At 38.5% G+C, this 21511-nt stretch overlaps 1 protein-coding gene across 4 annotated transcripts in view; it reads right to left on the reverse strand.

Moving 5' to 3' along the window:
- Window positions 1–1227: 1227 nt before the first annotated feature.
- The window catches only part of lyst (lysosomal trafficking regulator), a 214279-nt gene continuing 193995 nt past the window's right edge, over window positions 1228–21511 (reverse strand). For all 4 annotated transcript variants that reach the window (XM_079843610.1, XM_079843609.1, XM_079843608.1 and 1 more), the window contains 8 exons: window positions 20425–20614; window positions 18133–18269; window positions 14883–14981; window positions 12104–12243; window positions 8987–9084; window positions 8719–8875; window positions 7527–7598; window positions 1228–2868 (listed from right to left, as the gene is read on the reverse strand). In XM_079843610.1, coding sequence (XP_079699736.1) covers window positions 2730–2868; window positions 7527–7598; window positions 8719–8875; window positions 8987–9084; window positions 12104–12243; window positions 14883–14981; window positions 18133–18269; window positions 20425–20614 — 1032 coding nt within the window. In that variant the 3' untranslated portion in view covers window positions 1228–2729. The remainder of the gene's footprint in view (window positions 2869–7526; window positions 7599–8718; window positions 8876–8986; window positions 9085–12103; window positions 12244–14882; window positions 14982–18132; window positions 18270–20424; window positions 20615–21511) is intronic.

The following is a 21511-nucleotide window of genomic DNA, read 5'->3' on the forward strand; positions in this document are numbered from 1 at the left end:
TGATATTACACAGCGCCTGAAAATAGGCTAACTTCCGTCAACACAACCAACGTTTCATTTTCCGTCGGTCTTAGTACACGATTTAACTACAGAAGAGTCAAGTTTTAAAGGGTCATGAGGGGAGACTGACCGCACATCAACGGCTTCTGATTTTTTTATTTCGCTCTCATTAAAAGCATCAAAGCTTCCCACAAACGCACACTGCAAATTACCATTAAATTACACGCAACACAATACACACATGGATTTGTAAGCTCACCGTTACACAAATACATATCCTGTGACAATTCAATGGACAATTAAATGTACACGCAATTTGTTCTCTGCATCGAAAATATATATGAATACCTTTGATAACTTTTGAGGCTTATTTTGTGGAGTTTTTATAAGCCGTTTGGTCGGTTAAATGGCTGTGAAGAGCGGTTACACTCACAGTGTGGATGAATCGCGTTTGTATGAAGACTCAGGATCTATTGAAGAGAACATAGGCGACGCAGAAACTCATACAAAGTGGAAAAAACACTCGTTTTTGATCCATTAATGCATCTCTGGCTTACTGTGTGCGATCTCACTGTTTGAAGCGCCAGTCAGAGGAAAAAGCCTATCAACACGTGCGGTCATGAATAATTAAACCCGTGCTGTCATCAATTAGGCAACACATCTTCTCATAGGACAAAGACACGCAGACTCATGAATAATTATGAGACACCGATGAGTCATCGCCGTACTATAGTACGAGTCACAGCCTATGACGTTGACATGAAGACGAATTTAAACCAGGAAGTTGAAAATAGAGCAAAAAGGTTTAAAATTAACTAGTTTTCTCCCACATTAAAAATTATCAGATGGTAACATTGTCTTCTGTGATGTTCAAAACACATACTTCTGTTAAAATCTCAGAAAATATGGTTTAGAGTTTCACGACCCTTTAAATAGGAAAAATATTGAAACTCTTTGGTCATTTTTGAGCGAGATGCTAACGGTCTAATCAGATTCAATGATCTATGCTAAGCTATGCTAAAAGTGCTACCGCCAGACCCGGAGATCGGCTGAAGGGATTCGAAAACGGTAAAACTCAACCGTTTAAGGGAAAATGAGCCTATTTTAAAAAATAGTGGCGTGTTCCTTTAACATCCACGGAGCTTTTCAATTGCGCAAAAGGTTCTTTTGATTATTAAAACGTTCTCTAAAACTGGTTCTTTTGGGAACCAAAAATGGTTTTATGGCATTGCTGCAAAACCTTTATTTGTGACATTGTACATCAGAAACAAGTGCAACAAACATCATCAAAATTTCTTGAATATTTATATATATATATATTATATATAGGTGACATTTTATTACATATTTCATAAATACAAAAAAATTAGAAATGTCCCATCCAGGCCTTGGTGAACATATCAATCTTAAATGACATAAACCACTGTTAATTCAACATTCGTGACACGTCTCGCTTTACAAACTCACACGAGGACAGCAACACCAATCTCTTTCTGAGGAGCATGACAATACTGTGCACAATAATTAAGAGATATATGTGTGTAATGCAAGCATGGGAAAGGATTCAATACATGAACGTTCAAAAAACAAACACTTAACGTAAAGGAGGGCTCCAGACGATTCTCCCTAACCACCTTTCATCCAAGTGCTGGCCTTCTGGGTTCTCAATCTGCGAGGTTGGAGTGACGCATGCGTTTGATATTTCTGAAAATAACGCAAAACAAAAAGGAGAAAGCATTCCCTTTCTGGTAAACACTAACATATAAGACAAATAAATGAGAGAGTCGCATTAACAGAATGTTTCAGGAGCAAAATAACACACTCGTTTACTTGAACTCTGTCACTTTTCCTCCACGTTTAAGGCTGACTGACACTTAAGACTTCAGGAGCATTGGATTCCTGTGAGATTATGAATGTATGGACGGGAAATTGTCCTTTTCGAGCGATCAGGTAGTTTTGAATTCGTCAGGAGGTAAACTTTCCGATGCGAGATAATGCTCACGACATGCAAAACAGATTTCATTACACAACTGAACAGTTTAGAGAAGAAAAGCATGTTTTTAATGCATTAATATGAATGTGATGCGCTTATTAACTGGCAACCGTTTGTGTTGAGTTGTTGGAATAAAAACTGAATAAATATTAGCAGGGCACCGTCGACGCTTGCTGAAGAGCACATTATAATGCAGAAGAAGAAACACGTTTAGATGTGGCTTTCATCCTTGTTTGAGAATAAATATTTCAATGTAAAGTTTTGAACAAGGCATTGCGTGCACACATTCATTCTGCCACGTCCCTCATGCAGGAGTTCGACACTCGGGCACGCCGGGAAACATCCTGACGCTAGTGTTTGGATTATTTCAGTCTGGTTTGGCTTCAGTTTGTATTCTCAGGATAGCGGCGGGTGGGCGAGACGAGGGACTAAACGAAGGAAAGGAGAAACGTTTAGTCTGGGCGGGCCAGACTGTAGCAGCTTTCAAAATCAAACATCAAATACTACGTCAAACGAAACACAAAACAAACGAGGATAACGCAAAGAAATGCGCTCGCTCTGCCTCACGACCCCACACACACGCCGCATCCGCTCTTTATGATACAGCAGCTTATAGCACAGCATAAAGTGCCGTGCATTCCCATGACGTATCAGCGGATACTGTGATGGTCATGGGCGGGGCTTTGTGCATGCTGGCTCCTCCTCTTCCTGGGTCAGCAGGGTCCGATCTCGGGGGTCAGCCTGCAGCGTAGCTGCTGAGGAAAGAGTAAAACATGGGCAGCTTCATGCGCTGCTGGTCTCTCCGGCACCACGCGATCACCGTTCCCTCGCTGTTGGCCGTATAAAGGTGGTGTCCGTCACACGAGAATGTGAGACTGAAAGAGAATAAAGAAGGAAAGATCATCACATGATCACATTTGGACACAGACGACCAGTCTTCTGCTCACCAAGGCTGCATTTATTTGATCAAAAATACAGTACAAACAGTGAAATATTACTCTAATGTATATCAGCTGTTGTCTATGTGAATATATAGTAAAGTGTAATTAATTCCTGTGATCAAAGCTGAATTTATCATCATTACTCCAGTCTTCAGTGTCACATGATGTTAACTGATCTTTTATCGCCTCATAACCCATCACGATCTTTAAGATCACTAAACTCTGGGGCTGCGTCCCAATTCGCCTACTTATACTATGTCCTAAAAGTATGTACTCTTTTTGTGAAGAAAAAGTACATACTTTTGAGTGTGTAGCAGAAGAGTATGCAAGCTTTGGGACGTACTACTTCGTCATCTTTAACGGACTCTGTTACGTGCGTCCTGTCACCGTTTAAACTGTCAATCATCGTCACAGTTCAAATCCCCCACTTTAAATTTAATTTCCTACCGTATCGGAGAGAAATGTAGTCGCTCGTTGATCTGCCTTTCGTGGGTCTTTAATGCAGAGACTCCTCTCATCGTATCATTAGGCTACAAAAGTTCTCAATGCTGCTGCAGGTGAAATATAATGTGGATAATATTGAATAAATATCTTTTCGTAAATATCTGATAATTGCTCACTCAAACCACTTTATCTAATCCTCTCCACTTAACCGTCAGACTCGCGTAATCGTCATGTTTGTAGTTTTTTAACACTTTTTATCCGTGTTTGTAGTTCTAATCGAATCCTCGTCCATCTCGCAATGGGTTGTGGGCAATATCAGCCGTTAGAGTGCGCATCGATCTGCACTTCGGATTCTGACCGGAAATAGTCGACCATCCGGGAATCTTTGGAATACTTTTTTCAACATACTAAGATTTGGGACATACTAATTCTTTTTTCGAATACTATTTAGTACGGATAGTATGCGAATTGGGACGCAGCCTGGGCTTCTGGTAATACAGAGGATATCTAAGTCAACTAAAGGAGGAAGAACGTTTTCATATTTGGCACCTAAACTATGGAATAGCCTTCCTAATAATGTTCGGGGCTCAGACTCCCTCCTCCAGTTTAAATCTAGATTAAAGACGCATCTCTTTAGCCAGGCATACACATGATGCTTCTCCTAACCTTGTACTCTATAGTTATATCAATGCACATGATTGTCTTTGCTTAATGCTTTGAACAGCAGCTACGCTGATTATTTTTCTGTTCTGTTTTTATCTCGGGACGCCCATCCCGAGGTAACTAGAGAATCCGTCAGCTCCAGTCTGGATCCAGCTTCTCGTAAAGACTTCAGATGACCATCACCTGTGAAGAGACGACTCAACTCCTGCGAGGACTTCAGATGACGCAGCTCTGCATCAACACACACTCATGCTCATCTATATCCCTATTCATTAACAAACTGTATTCTTACTTCTATGCCATAGCTATTATATTGATTAATAATAGATAGTTAGCTAATCTGTGTGCTTTGTATATGTGCATTTCTGAAATGCATAACATGTACAAATCAATTAAATTGTAATGTAGATGCATTTTCTGTGAAGCTGCTTTGAAACGATATGTATTGTGAAAAGCACTATACAAATAAATTTGAATTGAATTGAATTTGAACATGATAGCCTGGTCTTACCAGACTCTCGTACATTTCATTTGTACAGAGAGTCTGGCCGCTCTCCATTTGCAAGCGTTAACTTCCTTGAATGGTAAATGGACTGCATTTATATAGCGCTTTTAACAGAGCCATGGCCATCCAAAGCGCTTTACACATCGCCTCACATTCACCCGTTCATACACACTGTTGAAGTTTAAAACTATTGGATCTGCCAAGAGCCGCTCTGGATCTGCCATAACCAATCGCTAACGTTCGCCTTAGCCAACTTCTTCAACACTTACGGAGCGAGCTGGAAAATCACACTTTTCCCGAACCCTGTTGGGAGGAGGGCCACAACATCATGTCCACCAACAGAACTCAGCAAAAGTTTGTTCTTGCTCCGGCTTTAACTTCTGGATATTCGGCAGCGGTGCCACAACAGAATGAATGGCTTCGCTCGCATCTTTCTCCTACAACTACAACTCAAACTAGCGCACAACATCAACGCCATCGCTCTTAGCCACGCCCTCTGTTCACTGATTGGACCGGTTAAAATTGGCCGGAGAAAACCAGCGAATATACCACAGTCCCAGACGACGCACTGAAGGAAAATGAAAATTGTACGTAGGAGGGCGGAGCCAGGCTAGTCACATGATCCTTCAGAAATCATTCTAATATGATGATTTATGATCAAGAAACATTTATGATTATTATCAGTGTTGAAAACAGTTGTGCTGCTTCATATTTGCACTACCATTCAAAGATTTAATACTTTTTTATTCATCAAGGACGCATTAAATTGATCAAAAGTGACATTTATAATGTTATTCTATTTCGCACAAATGCTGTTCTTTTAAACTTTCTATTCATCAAAGAATCCTGAGAAATAAAATGTATCATCGTTTTCGACATTGATTGTAGGACCCATAAGGCTTTTAATGTTGTCATTTCCTATATTGTTACTATATTTCGGTCCTCTCCTGTGGTAAAGACCGGTATTGCGCTCATTTTGAGGAGTTCCTGTAGGTAGCCATCTTAAACAGGAAGTGATGTGGCAATGGGAGAGGGAAGGGAGACAGTTTTTTGACCTACATTTGACTTCACTGTTTTACATGGGAATCACAGTTTTTTTCTTTAAACATTCACTTTCTGTTACAATAAAATCTATAATTCAAGCCAATATCGGTTCGTAGCGTCAAAAATACTTTCCCTCAAGGAAATGGCTGAAGAGGACAAGAAGCCATTACACTGATAATAATCATTAATGCTTCTTGAGCAGCAAATCATCATATGAGAATGATTTCTGAAGGATCATGTGTCGATATAAACCAGACTAGTAGCACAATCAGAACAAAAAAGTCACATGTAACCACGTCAATCAGAATGAATTGTCCAGATCTGATTAAAATGGAATTGAAAGGGGTGATTTATTCCTTTTCTAATCCGATCGAGAGGACATGTAAACACTTGATCAGATTGAAAACTGAAACTGAAAGGACTGCGCATGTGCAGTGACGTATGGCACTCAGAGTGAATAAAGTTCTTCCTGTTGAATAAAGTGTCTTATAAACACCATTCTGAAACTCTCTTTCCACTCATCGTCTGTCAAGTGGAGCAGGACAACGTCCCAGCAGTCCTTGTTTCAGACTCGTCCACAGTCGGCTGGTTTTGGACGCTGGATGGGCGTTTTTACTGTTAGAGTGGTTGGTGTGCAACAACAGCAGGAAACTCTGTATATTTGTGCAGTGTGCACATGTCAAAAGATTAAATCAGAAGCTAGTGAAATATCAACCCGATCAATTTATTTAGTGTCCATGTAAACACTACGTTCGGATTCATCAGTCGGAATGAATTCAAAAAGTGTCCAAGTAAACGTAGCCACTGAAGACTGGAGTAATGATGATAAACTGAGCTTTGATCACAGGAATAAATTACACTTCACTATATATTCACATAGAGAACAGCTGATTTACACTGGAGGAATATTACACAATTTTTACTGTATTTTTGATCAAATAAACGCAGCCTCTGTGAGCAGAAGAGACTCTTTCAAAAATCTTAAATTCTCCTTCTGGTAGTGTATAGATGCACGTAACGCTTCTCCTCAAGGTATAAGAACAAATCTGTGTGACGTCATATGTGACCCTGGAGCACAAAACCAGTCGTGCGTCTCACGGGTGTATTTGTGGCAATAGCCAACAATACATTGTATGGGTCAAAATTATACATTTTTCTTTTATGCCAAAAATCATTAGGATATTAAAGGTGCACTGTGTAATATTTATGAGGATCTATTGACAGAAATGCAATATAATATCCATAACTATGTTTTCAGTGGAGAGGGAAGTCTGGGCATCTCTGCTTAGACTGCTGCCCCCGCGACCCGGCCCCGGATAAGCGGAAGAAGATGGATGGATGGATGGATGGATGTTTTCAGTGGTGTGTAAAAACCTGACATAATGAGCCATTATGTTTTTATTACCTTAGTATGATTTCTATCTACACACACCGCGGGTCACTTACAGTGAAGACGCCGCCATGTTTCTACAGTAGCCCTAAAGGGACAAACTTCTCTACAGAGCGCTAGCTACTCTCTGCTGTCTCAGACGACGACATCTTTGTCCTGTGTCAGCCACCGTAGCTTCTCTATGTACTTCGAAAGAGAGGTGTGAGCGGTTGCAATTCACAACCTCACCACTAGATGCCACTCAAATTTACACACTGCACTTTTAAGTAAAGATCATGTTCCATGAAGATGTTTTGTAAATGTCCTACCATAAATATATCAAAAATGTATTATTATCAGTAATATGCATTGCGAAGGACTTCATTTGGACAACTTTATAAGCAATTTTCTCAATATTTCGATTTTTTTGCACCCTCAGATTCATGATTTTCAAAAACAAAGCTTATTTATTCAGCTTTCAGATGATGTATACATCTCAATTTCATAAAATTGACCCTTATGACTGGTTTTGTGGTCCTGGGTCACATATGAGGTACAAGTGTGTACCTTATGATAGGCCTGTTGGATTTTGGGAAGGTGATCTCTCTGACTGGCTTCAGGTCCCATGTGCTCCACAACCTGAGAGTGAGAGAGTGGACGAGACAGGAAGAAGAAGAGGAGAATGAAATATGATGAGGAAAGCACTGATAAGAGTCTTAATGGATTAGTTCACTTTTAGATAAACTTTTGCTGATAATTTACTCACCGCCATGTCATCCAAGATGTCCATGTCTTTCTTTCTGCAGTCAAAAAGAAATTAAGCTTTTTGATGAAAACATTCCAGGATCGTTCTCCATATAATGGACTTCAATGGGCTCCAAACGGTTCAAGGTCCAAATGACAGTTTCAGTGCAGCTTCAAAGGGCTTTAAACGACACCAGACGATGAATAAGGGTCTTATCTAGCCAAACCATCAGTTTCTGTGAGAAACCCAGCAGTATTTATGCTATTATTTTACCTCTTAACAGAAGAACGTGATCATCTCTGAGCTCAGCCATAAGTTCCGCTAAGTGAGGTCAAAATATAGATGTATATGTATATGCCTCATTAGCGCTTGCACGGATCAGTAGAATGAGGCATCTACGATCGATATATCTATAACCAGGCTCATATTTGACCTCACTTAGCGGAACTTATGGCTGAGCTCAGAGATGATCACGTTTGTCTGATAAAAGGTAAAATAATAGCATAAATACTGCTGGGTTTCTCACAGAAACTGATGGTTTGGCTAGATAAGACCCTTATTCATCGTCTGCTGTCGTTTAAAGCCCTTTGAAGCTGCACTGAAACTGTCATTTAGACCTTGAACCGTTTGGAGCCCATTGAAGTTCATTATATGGAGAAAAATCCTGGAAAGTTTTCATCAAAAAACTTAATTTCTTTTCGACTGCAGAAAGAAAGACATGGACATCTTGGATGACATGGGGGTGAGTAAATTATCAGCAAAAGTTTATCTAAAAGTCAACTAATCCTTTAAAACACAACTCATTCAAAATGGCTGTGCAATAATAATATAATAATGCACACAGGAAGTCCATCACCATGGCAGGAAGACCTTTCAATTGTTCCATAAATACTTGTACAATTGTTATGCTTCATCAAAGTCTACTAGTCAACCTTGTTTCCAAAGTTGCTTTAATTTAGAGCATATTAACTAAACCCCTTAAACCAGCTAAAACAGTGAGAGTGTGTATTTTACCTGACCACACCGTTCTCCAGACCACCAGCGATCACATTGACAGACACTCCCTCCGGCTGATTGGAGAACGCCACCGAGCAGATGATCTCTCGACAGTGAACATGACCAATCAAATCTCCATTAATCGTCCACAGCCTCAAATCACTTCCTCCACCCACTACACACAAACAGAGACAACAACGTCATTACACACAAAGTAATATTTGTTTTCCACTGTAACGGGCTCATAGCAAACAACCAAATGTCATTGTAACAGGAAAAGACTCGCCTGAATCACAGACGGTGGCGATGTCTCCTGTGGTTTCACTGGCTGACACTGCATTCACTGGACTCTTGTGACCTGTGAGACTCTGTACGTAACACAACCTAACACACCAAACCACAAACAAACACTCTTTAGAGTCTCATTAATGCAGTACAAGTGTTTTCAGCCTCACTGTGTGAGGACATGAAGGCATGAACTTCATCTCCAGAGTCACTTTATCAGTGTTTATACGCACAACAGGCGCAACGTCATTGAATGTCTCTGAACAGATTCACGCCCACTTTTAGGGGAAAATAAACTAGACTCCCATAGACTTCAATACAAAATAGTGGCACAAAACAACGTCAGTACACAGCCGGCAGGCTTGAATAACTTAAAGGGGTGGTTGCATGCGATTTCACTTTTTTAACTTTAGTTAGTGAGTAATGTTGCTGCTTGAGCATAAACAGTATCTGCAAAGTTACAGCGCTGAACGTTAAATGCAAACGGAGATATTGTCTTTTAAAGTTGTGGCAGTTTATTGCCTACAAAAACGGCCGGTTTGGACTACAACAAGCTTCTTCCCGGGTTGCTGACATCATGAACACCTGCTATTAACATAAACACTGCCCCCGCGAACACACAACAAAGTGGGCGAGGCCACGTCGCAGTCATTACGAAAGAGAGAGAGCTGTTGCAGAACTACAAACTACATTTGGCCATCTAGCCAATCTAAGACCATTGCGTTTTTCGGAGGGATGGACTTCACAGAAGCAGGAAGCAAACGAGCCGTTCAAAGGACAGTGGAGACAGCGGTGTGGAATAAAGGTCAAATATAAGAAAAATACGGCGAAAAGAAGTATTAAGACTGTGTTATACTGCACCCCATAAACACAACCAAGCCTAGAAAAAAAACACGGAACCACCCCTTTAAGAAATCACCAAAATTAAACATGTCAAGTAATTATATATCCACCCTGCCTGCCATAGAGTGTGAAAGATACATCCACACACTTAATTTTGTCAATTTAAAAAACATGTCCCTTCACTCTCCCACCGTCAAATTGGTGTAACAACCCCCCCCAGTGGCCAGAGGTGTCTTACCCGGACATTTATTCATACCTCATCGAGTCACCAGGTAAGCCAGTGAATGATTTAACTTCGTTTTTGAATAATGAAGTACGGATGATGCTATCGGAAGCTAAGTCAGGCTAGTTAACTATGGCCTGACAGAAAAGTGCTCTCAGTACTCTAAATATAAAGACATAATATATACATTTAAAGATGTTTACTAGCAAAAACAAAGTAAAATCATTCACTTGTTACACCAATTTGACGCTGGGAGAATGAAGGGACATGTTTTTAAATTTACCAAATTAAGTTTGTGGATGTATCGTTCACACTCTTGGCAGGACGGCTGGACATATAATTACTTGACATGTTTAATCTGAGTGATTTCTTAAGTTATTCAAGCCTGCCGACTGTGTACGGATGTTGTTTTGTGTCGCTATTTTGTATGGAAGTCTATGGGAAGTCTAGTTTATTTTCTCCTAAAAAGGGGCGTTGACGAAATGAACAGTTAAGTTCCCGGATGTGCCGGTAGTCTGCATCATAAACACAGAAACTCAAAGATCTTCACGGCAACCCGTCAAAATAAAAGTTCAGTTTAACTTGTGACAGAAATATATTAGTGTACAGTAGAATTTAACTACGTCTCAATGTAATAACCATACCAACAATACAATAATAATATATTATTATTAAAACCATTTTGCCTTAATTTGATTGCCAGAAAAAAATAAATACACAACACAAAATTTCTGGAAGAAAAACAAAAAAAGAAAGAAGAGAATTTAAAACAAAAATTATAATAATAAATTATTTTATGAAATCAATTAATTAGACATGCTTTTTGATTATTAAAATTGTATGACTTTTCAAAAATGTTCTGATCTGAATTGATATTTCGAAATGTTTCATGACCGTATGAACCCTGAGTATATGAGTGGCTAAAACTAGGGATGCCACAATTCTCAATATAATATTGAACCGTTCGGTACGGCATTCACGGTTCAATACGCGCTTGTGAATTTGTGCGGTTTTTTTCGGTTTTGCATTTAATGAACTATTTTTCTACAAATTCTATAATTTGCCTCCATCCCAATATACTGAACAACGCGACACACATTCACATCACACGTTAGAGTTATACTCACGGGACACTATAGATATTCACGATCAGGAAAGTTCATTATTTGCATGCGTTTTAAAGCCTTCGTTCGCGTACATATGCGCTTCTCAGAGCGCGCGCACTAAACGCCTGTCAAACACGCGATTACTGGACTAAGTCGTCTTACTGCACTAATACAGTCAAATACACACAAGGTTAACATAAACAGTCGGTTATGTCTAAAGTGAAAGTAAAATCGGTGTGTGTCTGTATATTAGATGCGTGCAGGTCTTAAACTGACAGCAGCGCAGCCTATAGTGAACACGCTGTCCTTAAAGGGACAGTTCACCTATAAAATTATGTAATTATTTACTCACTCTAATATTGTTCCAAACCTGTATTCATTTCTCGATGACAGAATTTTCATTTTTGAGTGAACTATCCCTTTAATGTTAATAAAACAACAAAAGACAAAGAGAAAATCACTCACTGCTCTTGACTGAAAAACTAATACAGTAGCTTTAATAAGAATTAATGTATATTTTATAGTGAAGTCTATGTAGTGTTTTATTTTTACATTTATTCATTCAATTTCATACTTAAATGCTGCTGTACAGCTCTGAGCTGCCAGTGTAAATCTTTATATACATTTATTTTATATTATACAATACACTAGGAATGTGTACAAGGGTTTTTTTTAAGTAAAGTTTTAAGTTTAAGTAAGGTTTTTCAATTCTCTTAAGTAAAATAAAGAAAGAGTATTGCAATAAAAAAAAAATAGTATTTTTTCTCCTTAACCTCTTGCTGTTCCTGTCGCTTAAGAATAGAATAACAAAAAACTGATGTAACAAGCCATCAGAACCGAACCGAACCAAAAACCGTGGTTAAAAACCGAGGTATGTATTGAACCGTGGACTAACTGGATTGTTGCATCCCTAGTTAAGACTAAAGCGATCTCGTCCGGCACAAACCTGTTGAGGTCCCACAGGATGCAGGTGCCGTCCCGACTAACACTGATGAGGATGCTGTAGGGCTTACAGACGAACAGGCCCGTGACCTCCGCCGTGTGGCCGTACAGGTGAACCTGAGACTCCACCTCCATCTCTGTGGGCTGAAGGGACACATGACTGTAACTGCACATCTCCAGAGAGAGGCTAATGGCCTCATTAGAGCACTGATAATGGCCTGAATAAACAGAAGAGCGCTGAACAAGCGCTGTAACACATGATTCAGATCTGGTTTTATGGTCCAGAGTAAACAAACCACCACATGACTGTATGAGAGAGTGCAATCAATAAAAGCACTAGAAGCTGGTCATGGATGAAAATGCAGCAATTAGCTAATATAATAGTCAGGCTTATTAATCATTCAATACTTGTGCATTTTCAGATTATGGCTGTTGGTTGATAAACTTTGCTTTAAAATGGGCTTCACACTTTTTTTCATGAGAAACTATTGGATTTTATAGCATGCACGCATTACAATTTACATTTATGTATACTGTCTTTTAGAGCTCGAATAAAGATTTATCTAGTCGACTAGTAGTCGTTCATTTAAGCCGTCAAGTCTACTAATCACGCATTTATATTTATAAGCCATAAATCATAACAATTAGCCTTTAATTGCCTATATATAATACATAGCCTAATCAGCGCTCAAGCGCACGCATAAATCTCTCCACAGCGCATCGGCAAACACAATGAGACTGTCTAAATCATAGACTGCAAAAAAATATGGACGTAGTGTCCGTGACGTCACCCATAGGATTCGGAATCGGGTCAAGTTGGCATTTTAACATGAGCTCAATGAGATTCTGCTCCTTCTGGAGTCTGTCTCTAGTGGCCAGTCCATGAACTGCAGTTTAAGTCACTTCCGTATTGGCTTCAAGAGAAACTGCAGGAGGTGCCGCTTGGTCTAAACATTTGAATCATTTATTGATCATGTTTTGCATTTTGAGAGATTAATGCTGTGTTCCAGGCAGGTTTTTGAGCCCGTAAATTACGACTTTAAACCACGAAAATGATTGGAACTGTAAAATGTACTAAAATTGTGTATTTCACAAGATCAAAACAGCGTTGGAGGATTTAACGCATCCTTACAGGTGGCGGAGAAATGCTGAGTTTCTTCATTTAATATTAACAGTGCTTATTGCCAGCAGAGCCATAGAGATAAAGGACTTTACACAGGGCTGCATTATATAAAGGGGAGGCTCACGCTTCAATAAATGACAGACAAATAAGAAGCTGGATTCATCCTCGTACTAGACAAACTGCACTAATGAAATCCAAATTTGAGCACTTTATATCAGGCTAATGCACACAGTCGTATTGCGCCATCACACCGCGGTTTCATGGCCACCACAGAGTGTGTTAATGCGGACAAAAGGCCATAATATTAGAGATATACTGCTCTAACGAAAGACTAATTGTGAGAAAATAGATCTTTATTAATTCATGCACATCCAAAGGAAATGTGTTATAGACAGTACAGATAAAATGGAAACTGTAACACTATTTTATATAAGATGATCTTTATTTTTTGCAAAGGTCCATAGTTTGATTTGAATAAAACATCTGCTGATAAATATATAGATGTAGCTGCACATCATGAACACTAAATCACTCTTTTAATCACTTTCAGGGTTCCCACTCTTTTTCAGCAACCATTTTCCAGTACTATTCCAGGACATTTTCAATTTTACTACGGCGGGAATAAAAGACAAGGATCATGCCAAATATTGCTTTAAAAGCCGTCCAGTTTAATGCCATTACTTAACAATCTAGCATTTTTCAGTATGAGCTCTTAATCATACATTATGACTATGGAAGCTTGTTTACACCACACAATAGAAAGAAAAGGTAATCGTGACTTTTTATCTCGCTATTCTGACTTTCTCGCAATTGCGAGTTTACATATTTGTGATATAAACGCGATATTTGTGATATTTTCCTCAGAATTTGACTTTATAACTTGCAATTGCAATTTAGATCTCACAATTCTGAGAAAAGAAGTCAGAATTGCAAGATATAAACTCGCAACTGCGCAAAAAAGTCGATTGTGAAGAAAAGACTTGCGAGTTTATATCACGCAATTCTGACTTTATAACACACAAATGTGACTTTATATCAAAATTATGTGATTAGGGAGCAGCTTACGAGTTAACATTCACTGCATACATTTGAGCAGTTATAGCATTAGCTATTAAACATCATTATTCAAAATACTACTCAAGAAATACCTTTTTTTTTAAAGAATTTTCCCAGACAACAAGATTTTTCAGGACATTTTACATTTTCTCTAATTTTCCATGTGTTTTCCAGGACTGGAAAATTTGTCATCAAGGTTTTCCAGGACGAGTGGGAACCCTGACTTTTGTGGATCTTGGCGATACCTGGTCTTGAAAAAGAGCAGCGCGAGCATTCTTCAGAATATCATAAAGTCAAACCGGTTTGAACAGAAACACTCCTTCAAATGTGGGAAAGATTGGTTTAAACGAATAAGAGAAACCGCACAGCACCTGCGTTATCAATGAGAGCGTTTGAAAGAGCCGTCTGACGCCCAGACTTCAGCCCACCTGTGGGCCGCAGGAAATGTGTTTCTAGGGCAACCGGGAGATGACTAACAAGGCCACTACAAACACTGAGTGTGTGTGTGTGTGTGTGTGTGTAGGTGCTCTACAGGGAGTGATAATGGACGTGGGCGGCTGCGTGGGTGGGGGAGAAGGGGGGGCATGTTGCCATGGTTACGTACCATGGTGGTGGTGAAGCGGTTGCTGTAGGCGGTTATGACTCCACACTTGCTGCCTGTAAACAGCTGACAACTGTCCGGCACCCAGGCACAGCTCGTCACCTGAGGAGAGACCAGAGAGAGGAAACACATTAATGAAGCAGGGAACATCTGATGATGTGATAGCTGAATCTCACTAAACACATGCCTGGCTCATATTTCAACCAAAATCAAAAATAAGAAATTGCACGACCGTTCAAAGGCTTGGGGTCAGCAAGATGATTAATAATTTTATTCAGCAAGTTGCAACTAATTCATCTAATTAATCGCACAATATATCTTTTGTTTTCCTTCTTAAGACTGAAGCTTGTAATAACAGATATTTAAAGGGTTAGTTCACCCAAAAATTAAAATTCTGTCATTAATTACTTACCCTCATGTCGTTCGACACCCGTCAGACCTCCGTTCATCTTCGGAACAGAAATGAAGATATTTTGAATCACTGAGTCGAATGATGATTCGGATCGCGTGTTAAACCGCCAAACTGCTGAAATTTGGCGATTCAAACTGCTGAATCGACTCACTGATTCATAACGCTTCGAAGCTTCATGAGGCCGTGTTTTGAAATCGTCATCACTATATAAGTCGTTATTTAGGGTTTTTTTGCGCACAAAAACTATTATCGCCGATTCATAAAGTTATTGTAGAACCACTGTAGAGAGATGGACTTTGTAACGACGTCTTTACACTCTAGAGAGTGTAAAGTGCCATTGTGCCAATGGAGGCCTTTCAGAGCCATCAGATTTACACTAAAATATCTTCATTTGTGTCTGAAGATGAACGGAGGTCTTACGGGTGTCGAACGACATGAGGGTGAGTAATTAATGACAGAATTTTCATTTTTGGGAGAACTAACCCTTTAAATGTAAAATCACAGAATTAAAGAATTGAAATGATAGAATATTGTTTGATAGCATCTTTTATCAACAGATGTCCAGTAAAAACCGAATGCTGGCTTGAACGGCACCATCAGAAATAATAAACAAAACCCAGACCTACATGTTAAGGTGCACTATGTAACATTTTTTCAGTCAAATATCCAAACACCACTAGGCCAGTGTTATATATTGTGTTCAGTTGAGTACTTACAATATCCCAAATGTTTCCAACTATTTGTAAATCGTGAGAAATTGCTATTTTAACCGAGGAACCGGGACGTGTGAGGGCGTGGCCTGTCGATGACATCATCATATTAGAATGATTTGTGAAGGATCATGTGACACTGTCGCCTCTCGCTTGCTTAGTTAGGGAAGCTAAATATTCGCCAATATTATTGATCTGACTGCACTGACACTATTGGATGAGAACTGAACTGAGCTGGCAGTGACATCACTGTTTTCTCAATGAACTGATGAACTTTCATTGAGCCGAACTGAATCAACACTGAGCTGAATAATGCCTTTTAGAGCTGCTCTACAGCTGAATTTAATTCTTTGCATCATTGAATCATTATGTTTATCCCTGTAAAGCTGCTCTGAAACGATCTGTGTTGTAGAAAGCGCTAGAGAAATAAAGCTGGAGTAATGATACTGAAAACACAGCTTTGATCACTGGAATAGATTACATTTGAACACACATTACAATAGAAAACACCTATTTTAAATCGTAATAATATTTCACAATATTACTGTATATTTGAAGCCTGGTTGATATAAGAGACTTCATACAAAAATCATACTCACCCTAATCATTTGAACAGTAGTGCATATTTTTCTAGAACCATTAAGATTTCGTTTGCACTGTGACATTATTTTCATGACAATTAAAAACAATTACACACAATATATTATCTTTGTGAGCATAATACATGTTTTTGTGAGCTATGTTTTGCCAAGTCAAGTCTTTATTTCTATAGCACTTAATACAACGCAGCTTTACATTGATAACAGGAAAATGATGCATTCCGGCTGTTGTTCAGTTCCATTGTAAAGATCATTAATTATTAAATATGACGTTACTGTCCAGCTCAGCTCAGCACTCATACAGTATAGTTGAATATTAAGATTTTAGTTTGATGAGAGTATTGTTCAGTAGAGGGTGCTGTACATTAGGGCTGAACGATATATCGTTATCGTATCTATATCTAGATATGAACTTTCAAGATATTACTATTGAAAAAAGCAACGATATAGATTTACCCTCTCCGCGCTCGCCCTGCATACAACTCTGGCAGTCACAACAAACATCAGTTTTACGAGTGCCCTTGAATGCACCGCTAAAGCCAGCGCGCACACACTACCAGGGGCGTGGGAACTATATTGTGAGGGGGGGGGGGGGGGGCGGCGTTTCCATGGTGACACGTCATTGCTTGTCATGTGACACACCGCAGCAGCAACAGCGCTGAATGAATGATGATCTGCTTTTATGTCATTTTTTCCTTTTTTATTCAGAATATTCACAAATGTGTTAGCTATGGCATGGAATATCTGATATTGCGATTGTCAAATACATCGAATACAGCAAGTGGAAGTATATTGTTGTTTAAACACCTTTATAACGGTGGCGTTAGTTGAGCTGTATGCGCGATGGGCGCCGCCGTGTTAGTTTGTGCCGCAGACGCAGTTCAGAGAATCGGATCTGTTTGATTTACAACCTCTATGTTTACAACACGTGAATTCATCCACTTCTCCCGAAATACTTCAAAGTAAGTGGCTGGTGAACTGGGAATAGAATAGAGTAAACATTGAAGTTACTTACACAATGTGTATCTGATATGAATAAAACGTGTCGAATTATAATGGAAAGGATTATTATTACCTCTTCCATAAACATCAGTGTGTATTTTACAAACTCTAAATGTATTGTTTTTTTAGTACTTATGTGAATTTATATGTTTGAAACCTAAAATAAACAGTATGTGGTTGAAAACACTGAAAAGTTGTGATATATGACAGCTCTGAGCGCGCCTGTCTCTGGCTAAATTCAACATTTGATCATGTGATGCACTTGATCATCCGCTCAGGGCCTAGACTGATCACACCTGTGTGATCGTACGTGCCAAAGGCTTAAAAACAATACATTTTCTGACACAAATTTTTGAAATGTAGGCTTAAATCAAACACATTTTAATTCAGATTCTGGTTTTCACCGAACACGTAGTCATATCGTATTGTACCGATATCGAGATATCTGGCATGAAAATCGAGATATGAAATTTTGTCCATATCGTTCAGCCCTAATGCACATGTATGTCAGCGGTGTTTACGACTCTGACCTGGTGCAGCGGTGAGCACTGGATGAAGTTGATGGGCGGCTCGCTCTGTTTGCTCTTCAGACGCAGCATGTTGTCGGTGTAACCCCAGCTCAGGATGGCTGACCACTGTATGTCCGTGCTGTGCATGCTCCTTACACCTGAGAGCGGAGAGGGAAAACACTTCAGTTGTTATTTTGTATAGTAATATGCATCGCGTTAGAAATCGATACCTGTAGGCTCTTTATATATTTAACAGGCACATTTGTTTTAAAGGGTTACTTCACCCAAAAATGAAAATTATCCCATGATTTACTCACCCTCAAGTCATCCTAGGTATATATGACAACCTTCTTTCAGACGAATAAAATCTGAGTTATATTACAAAAGTCCAGGCTAATCCAAGCATTATAATTGGATTCATAGTTGCTCTGTTTTTGAAGTCCACAAAAAGTGCATCTGTCCGTCATATAACTGCTCCACACGGCTCTGGGGTGTTAATAAAGGCCTTCTGAAGCGAATCGACACGTTTGTGTAAGAAAAATATCCATATTTAAAACTTTAGCTAGTAAACTTTTGGCCAATCAATTTGGATAAAGGTTACTTTTAAATGATTAAAGGTTCCGTAATACGTTGATATTGTCTGTACAACAAGCAAATCCTATTCATAGACTCATGAATATTTATACCATTTGAATTAATTATTCCCCGAAACTCATTGTTGTTACACCCATGTTAAAAACACATCTTTTTTCTCGTGCTTTTAATTGTTTGTAATTTGTATGTGTTCTTAGGCTTATATCTTCTTTGTAGAGCACTTTGGCTAACTCAGGTTGATTTTAAATGTGCTTTATAAATAAAATTTGAATTGAATTGAATTGAAAATGCTAAATAAACCGCTGTATAGGAGCTGCGCGCTGTGACTGTGTTTCTTCAAGCACAGGATGTGCATCAGTGCTTTGTGCCGCGCTGTACTGGAGCCTTTCATATTATAATACTTTCACACAATGAAAGAATAATAATAGCATATCTTGTTTTGTCCAACCTATAATATGCTGTTGCTTCATTAGAAATCTGCACTATACATTTAAAAGAAATGTCTTTTAATTTGATAGAATTTATATATATAGGGGGGTGGGGGGGGGGGTTATTTATCAGTTTTTTGACATTACACATTTTAGCACAGAAGCCTAAAATACTTTCATAAGCTGTCATTAGATTACTGTGTGAATGTTTTATTTGTGGATGTCCCAATCAGGGTGCAGGATGTGCAATTTTCAAATAAATGTTTATGTTATATATTTTGGTTGCAGTTGTGAGTTAATAAAAATGTAACTGGTTGTGTAAAATAGGCACATAATATTACTTGATTTACCCCTGAATCGAATCGTATCGCAGAACTTTTTGAGGAATCTGCTGGTTATGAGAATCGATATCGTATTGAATCGCGATGAACCGTCCGATTTACACCCTTAGTTAACACACAAATGCTAATAAATTTATAATTTAGATGCACACAATACATATGGAACGCATCTGAAATTCATAAATAGTACCGTTCAAAAGTTTGGAGTCTGTAAGATTTTTAAAATGTTTCCGGAAGAGTCTCCTCTGCTCACCAAGGATGCATTTATTTGATCAAACATACAGTATAAATGGTGAAATATTATTCCAGTGTAAATAATCTGTTCTCTATGTGAATATATAGTGAAGTGTAATTTATTCCTGTGATCAAAGCTGAATTTATCATCATTACTCCAGTCTTCAGTGTCACATGATCCTTCACTAATAATTCTCATATGAAGATTTTTTCAGATTTGTGAAGACTCCCAATATCTCCCTTTAAAAGTCTGAAAAGAAATGTCCATACTTAAAAAAAAAAAAGTTAAAATGTATCAGAATTAAACCAAATTAAACAAGATTCATGCATTTTATTTGTCCTCTGTGTCATGTATATGGTAAATGTGAATATTTATTAAATTATTAATTAGTATCAATATTACACTTTTTTTTTTTAAACACATTTTCGGGACATTTCTGGAAATAATCAGCATTGTCATTTTTATTACACACACAAAAAAAGTTGTGCTGCTTCATGTTTTGTGGAAACCATGATCAATTTTTAAAAAAAGACTATTTATTTGAAATAAAAATCTCTTGTAACATTATAAATGTCTTCAATTTAATGCATTGTTGCTGAATAACAATTCTTTAAAAAAATATATAAAAATTCCTGACCCCAAACATTTGAGCGTCACTGTATATCATGTTAATAATGTGATGTTTTTATGAATGATGAGGCAGTTTCTCCTTCACCTTGCTCTTTGCTGTAGATCATCATGAGGCAGAACTTGCGGGAGAGGCCGCAGATGGCACGCGTGGGCAGCGCCAGCAGGGATCCGAAGCGTTCGCCGTGAGGTTGGCTGAAACACACCACGGGGTCCGGAGCGCTGGGGGAACCCACATACTCGCCCCATTTCAAGCCCTTGATCCACGGCAGAGGACTCTAGAAATCACACGAGAGGATTTAAAGGCTTTAAACGATCATTTGGGATTCAATTAAACGTTAGTGTTTATGTTTACGCTCTCAAGCATGAGAATTTAATGGCAATAGCAAATCAAGATTCATGGGTAAACATAAGTAATTTGAATTAAGCCCTTTTTTAATAAGAAATAGGTAAACACAGAAATAAAGTGCCACTATTATGCTTTTTTCGGGTATGATCTTTCATGTAGTGTGTAATATTAGATTTAGATTAGATTCTACTTTATTGTCATTACACAAGTACAAGGCAACGAAATGCAGTTTAGGTATAACCAGAAGTGCAATAACAGCAAGTGCAGGATATACAACGTTTGCATAAGTGCAGGACATGGATATGTACTGAATATATATATAAATATATCTATAAATAGAGAGATGGTTATTACTATAAACAGAATTTACAGGTGAATATGTACAGTGAATAAATATACAGATGGCTATTACTATAAACAGAATTTACAGGTGGATATGTACTATGAATATAATATAATATACAGATGGCAATATAGCTATATATACAATATAGCTGTTTGGGAATGTAAAATGTCTGAAAAGTGCAAAGTCTCACGTCCGGTTACATTCAAATCTTCATTGGCTGCCCGTGAACGACGTCTGCTTTGCCCCGCCCTCAAACACTGTAGTTGCAGCTGAGACTGGAAGAGTTTGCTTCCTGTTCTTCATGTCAAGAAAACGCTGATCAAATACACTTTGATGCACTTCCAAAAAATTGGATTGATACGGTGAAACCGACACCATCATTGCTGTTCATTTCACTTTGTATCAAGTGCTGAGGAAGAGCTGAAATTCAGATATGATAATGAACGCTTCCTTTCTGACCAATCACAACAGACTGGGCCA

Source organism: Gobio gobio (assembly GCF_949357685.1).
Source record: "Gobio gobio genome assembly, chromosome: 18".
Classification (NCBI taxonomy): domain Eukaryota; kingdom Metazoa; phylum Chordata; class Actinopteri; order Cypriniformes; family Gobionidae; genus Gobio; species Gobio gobio.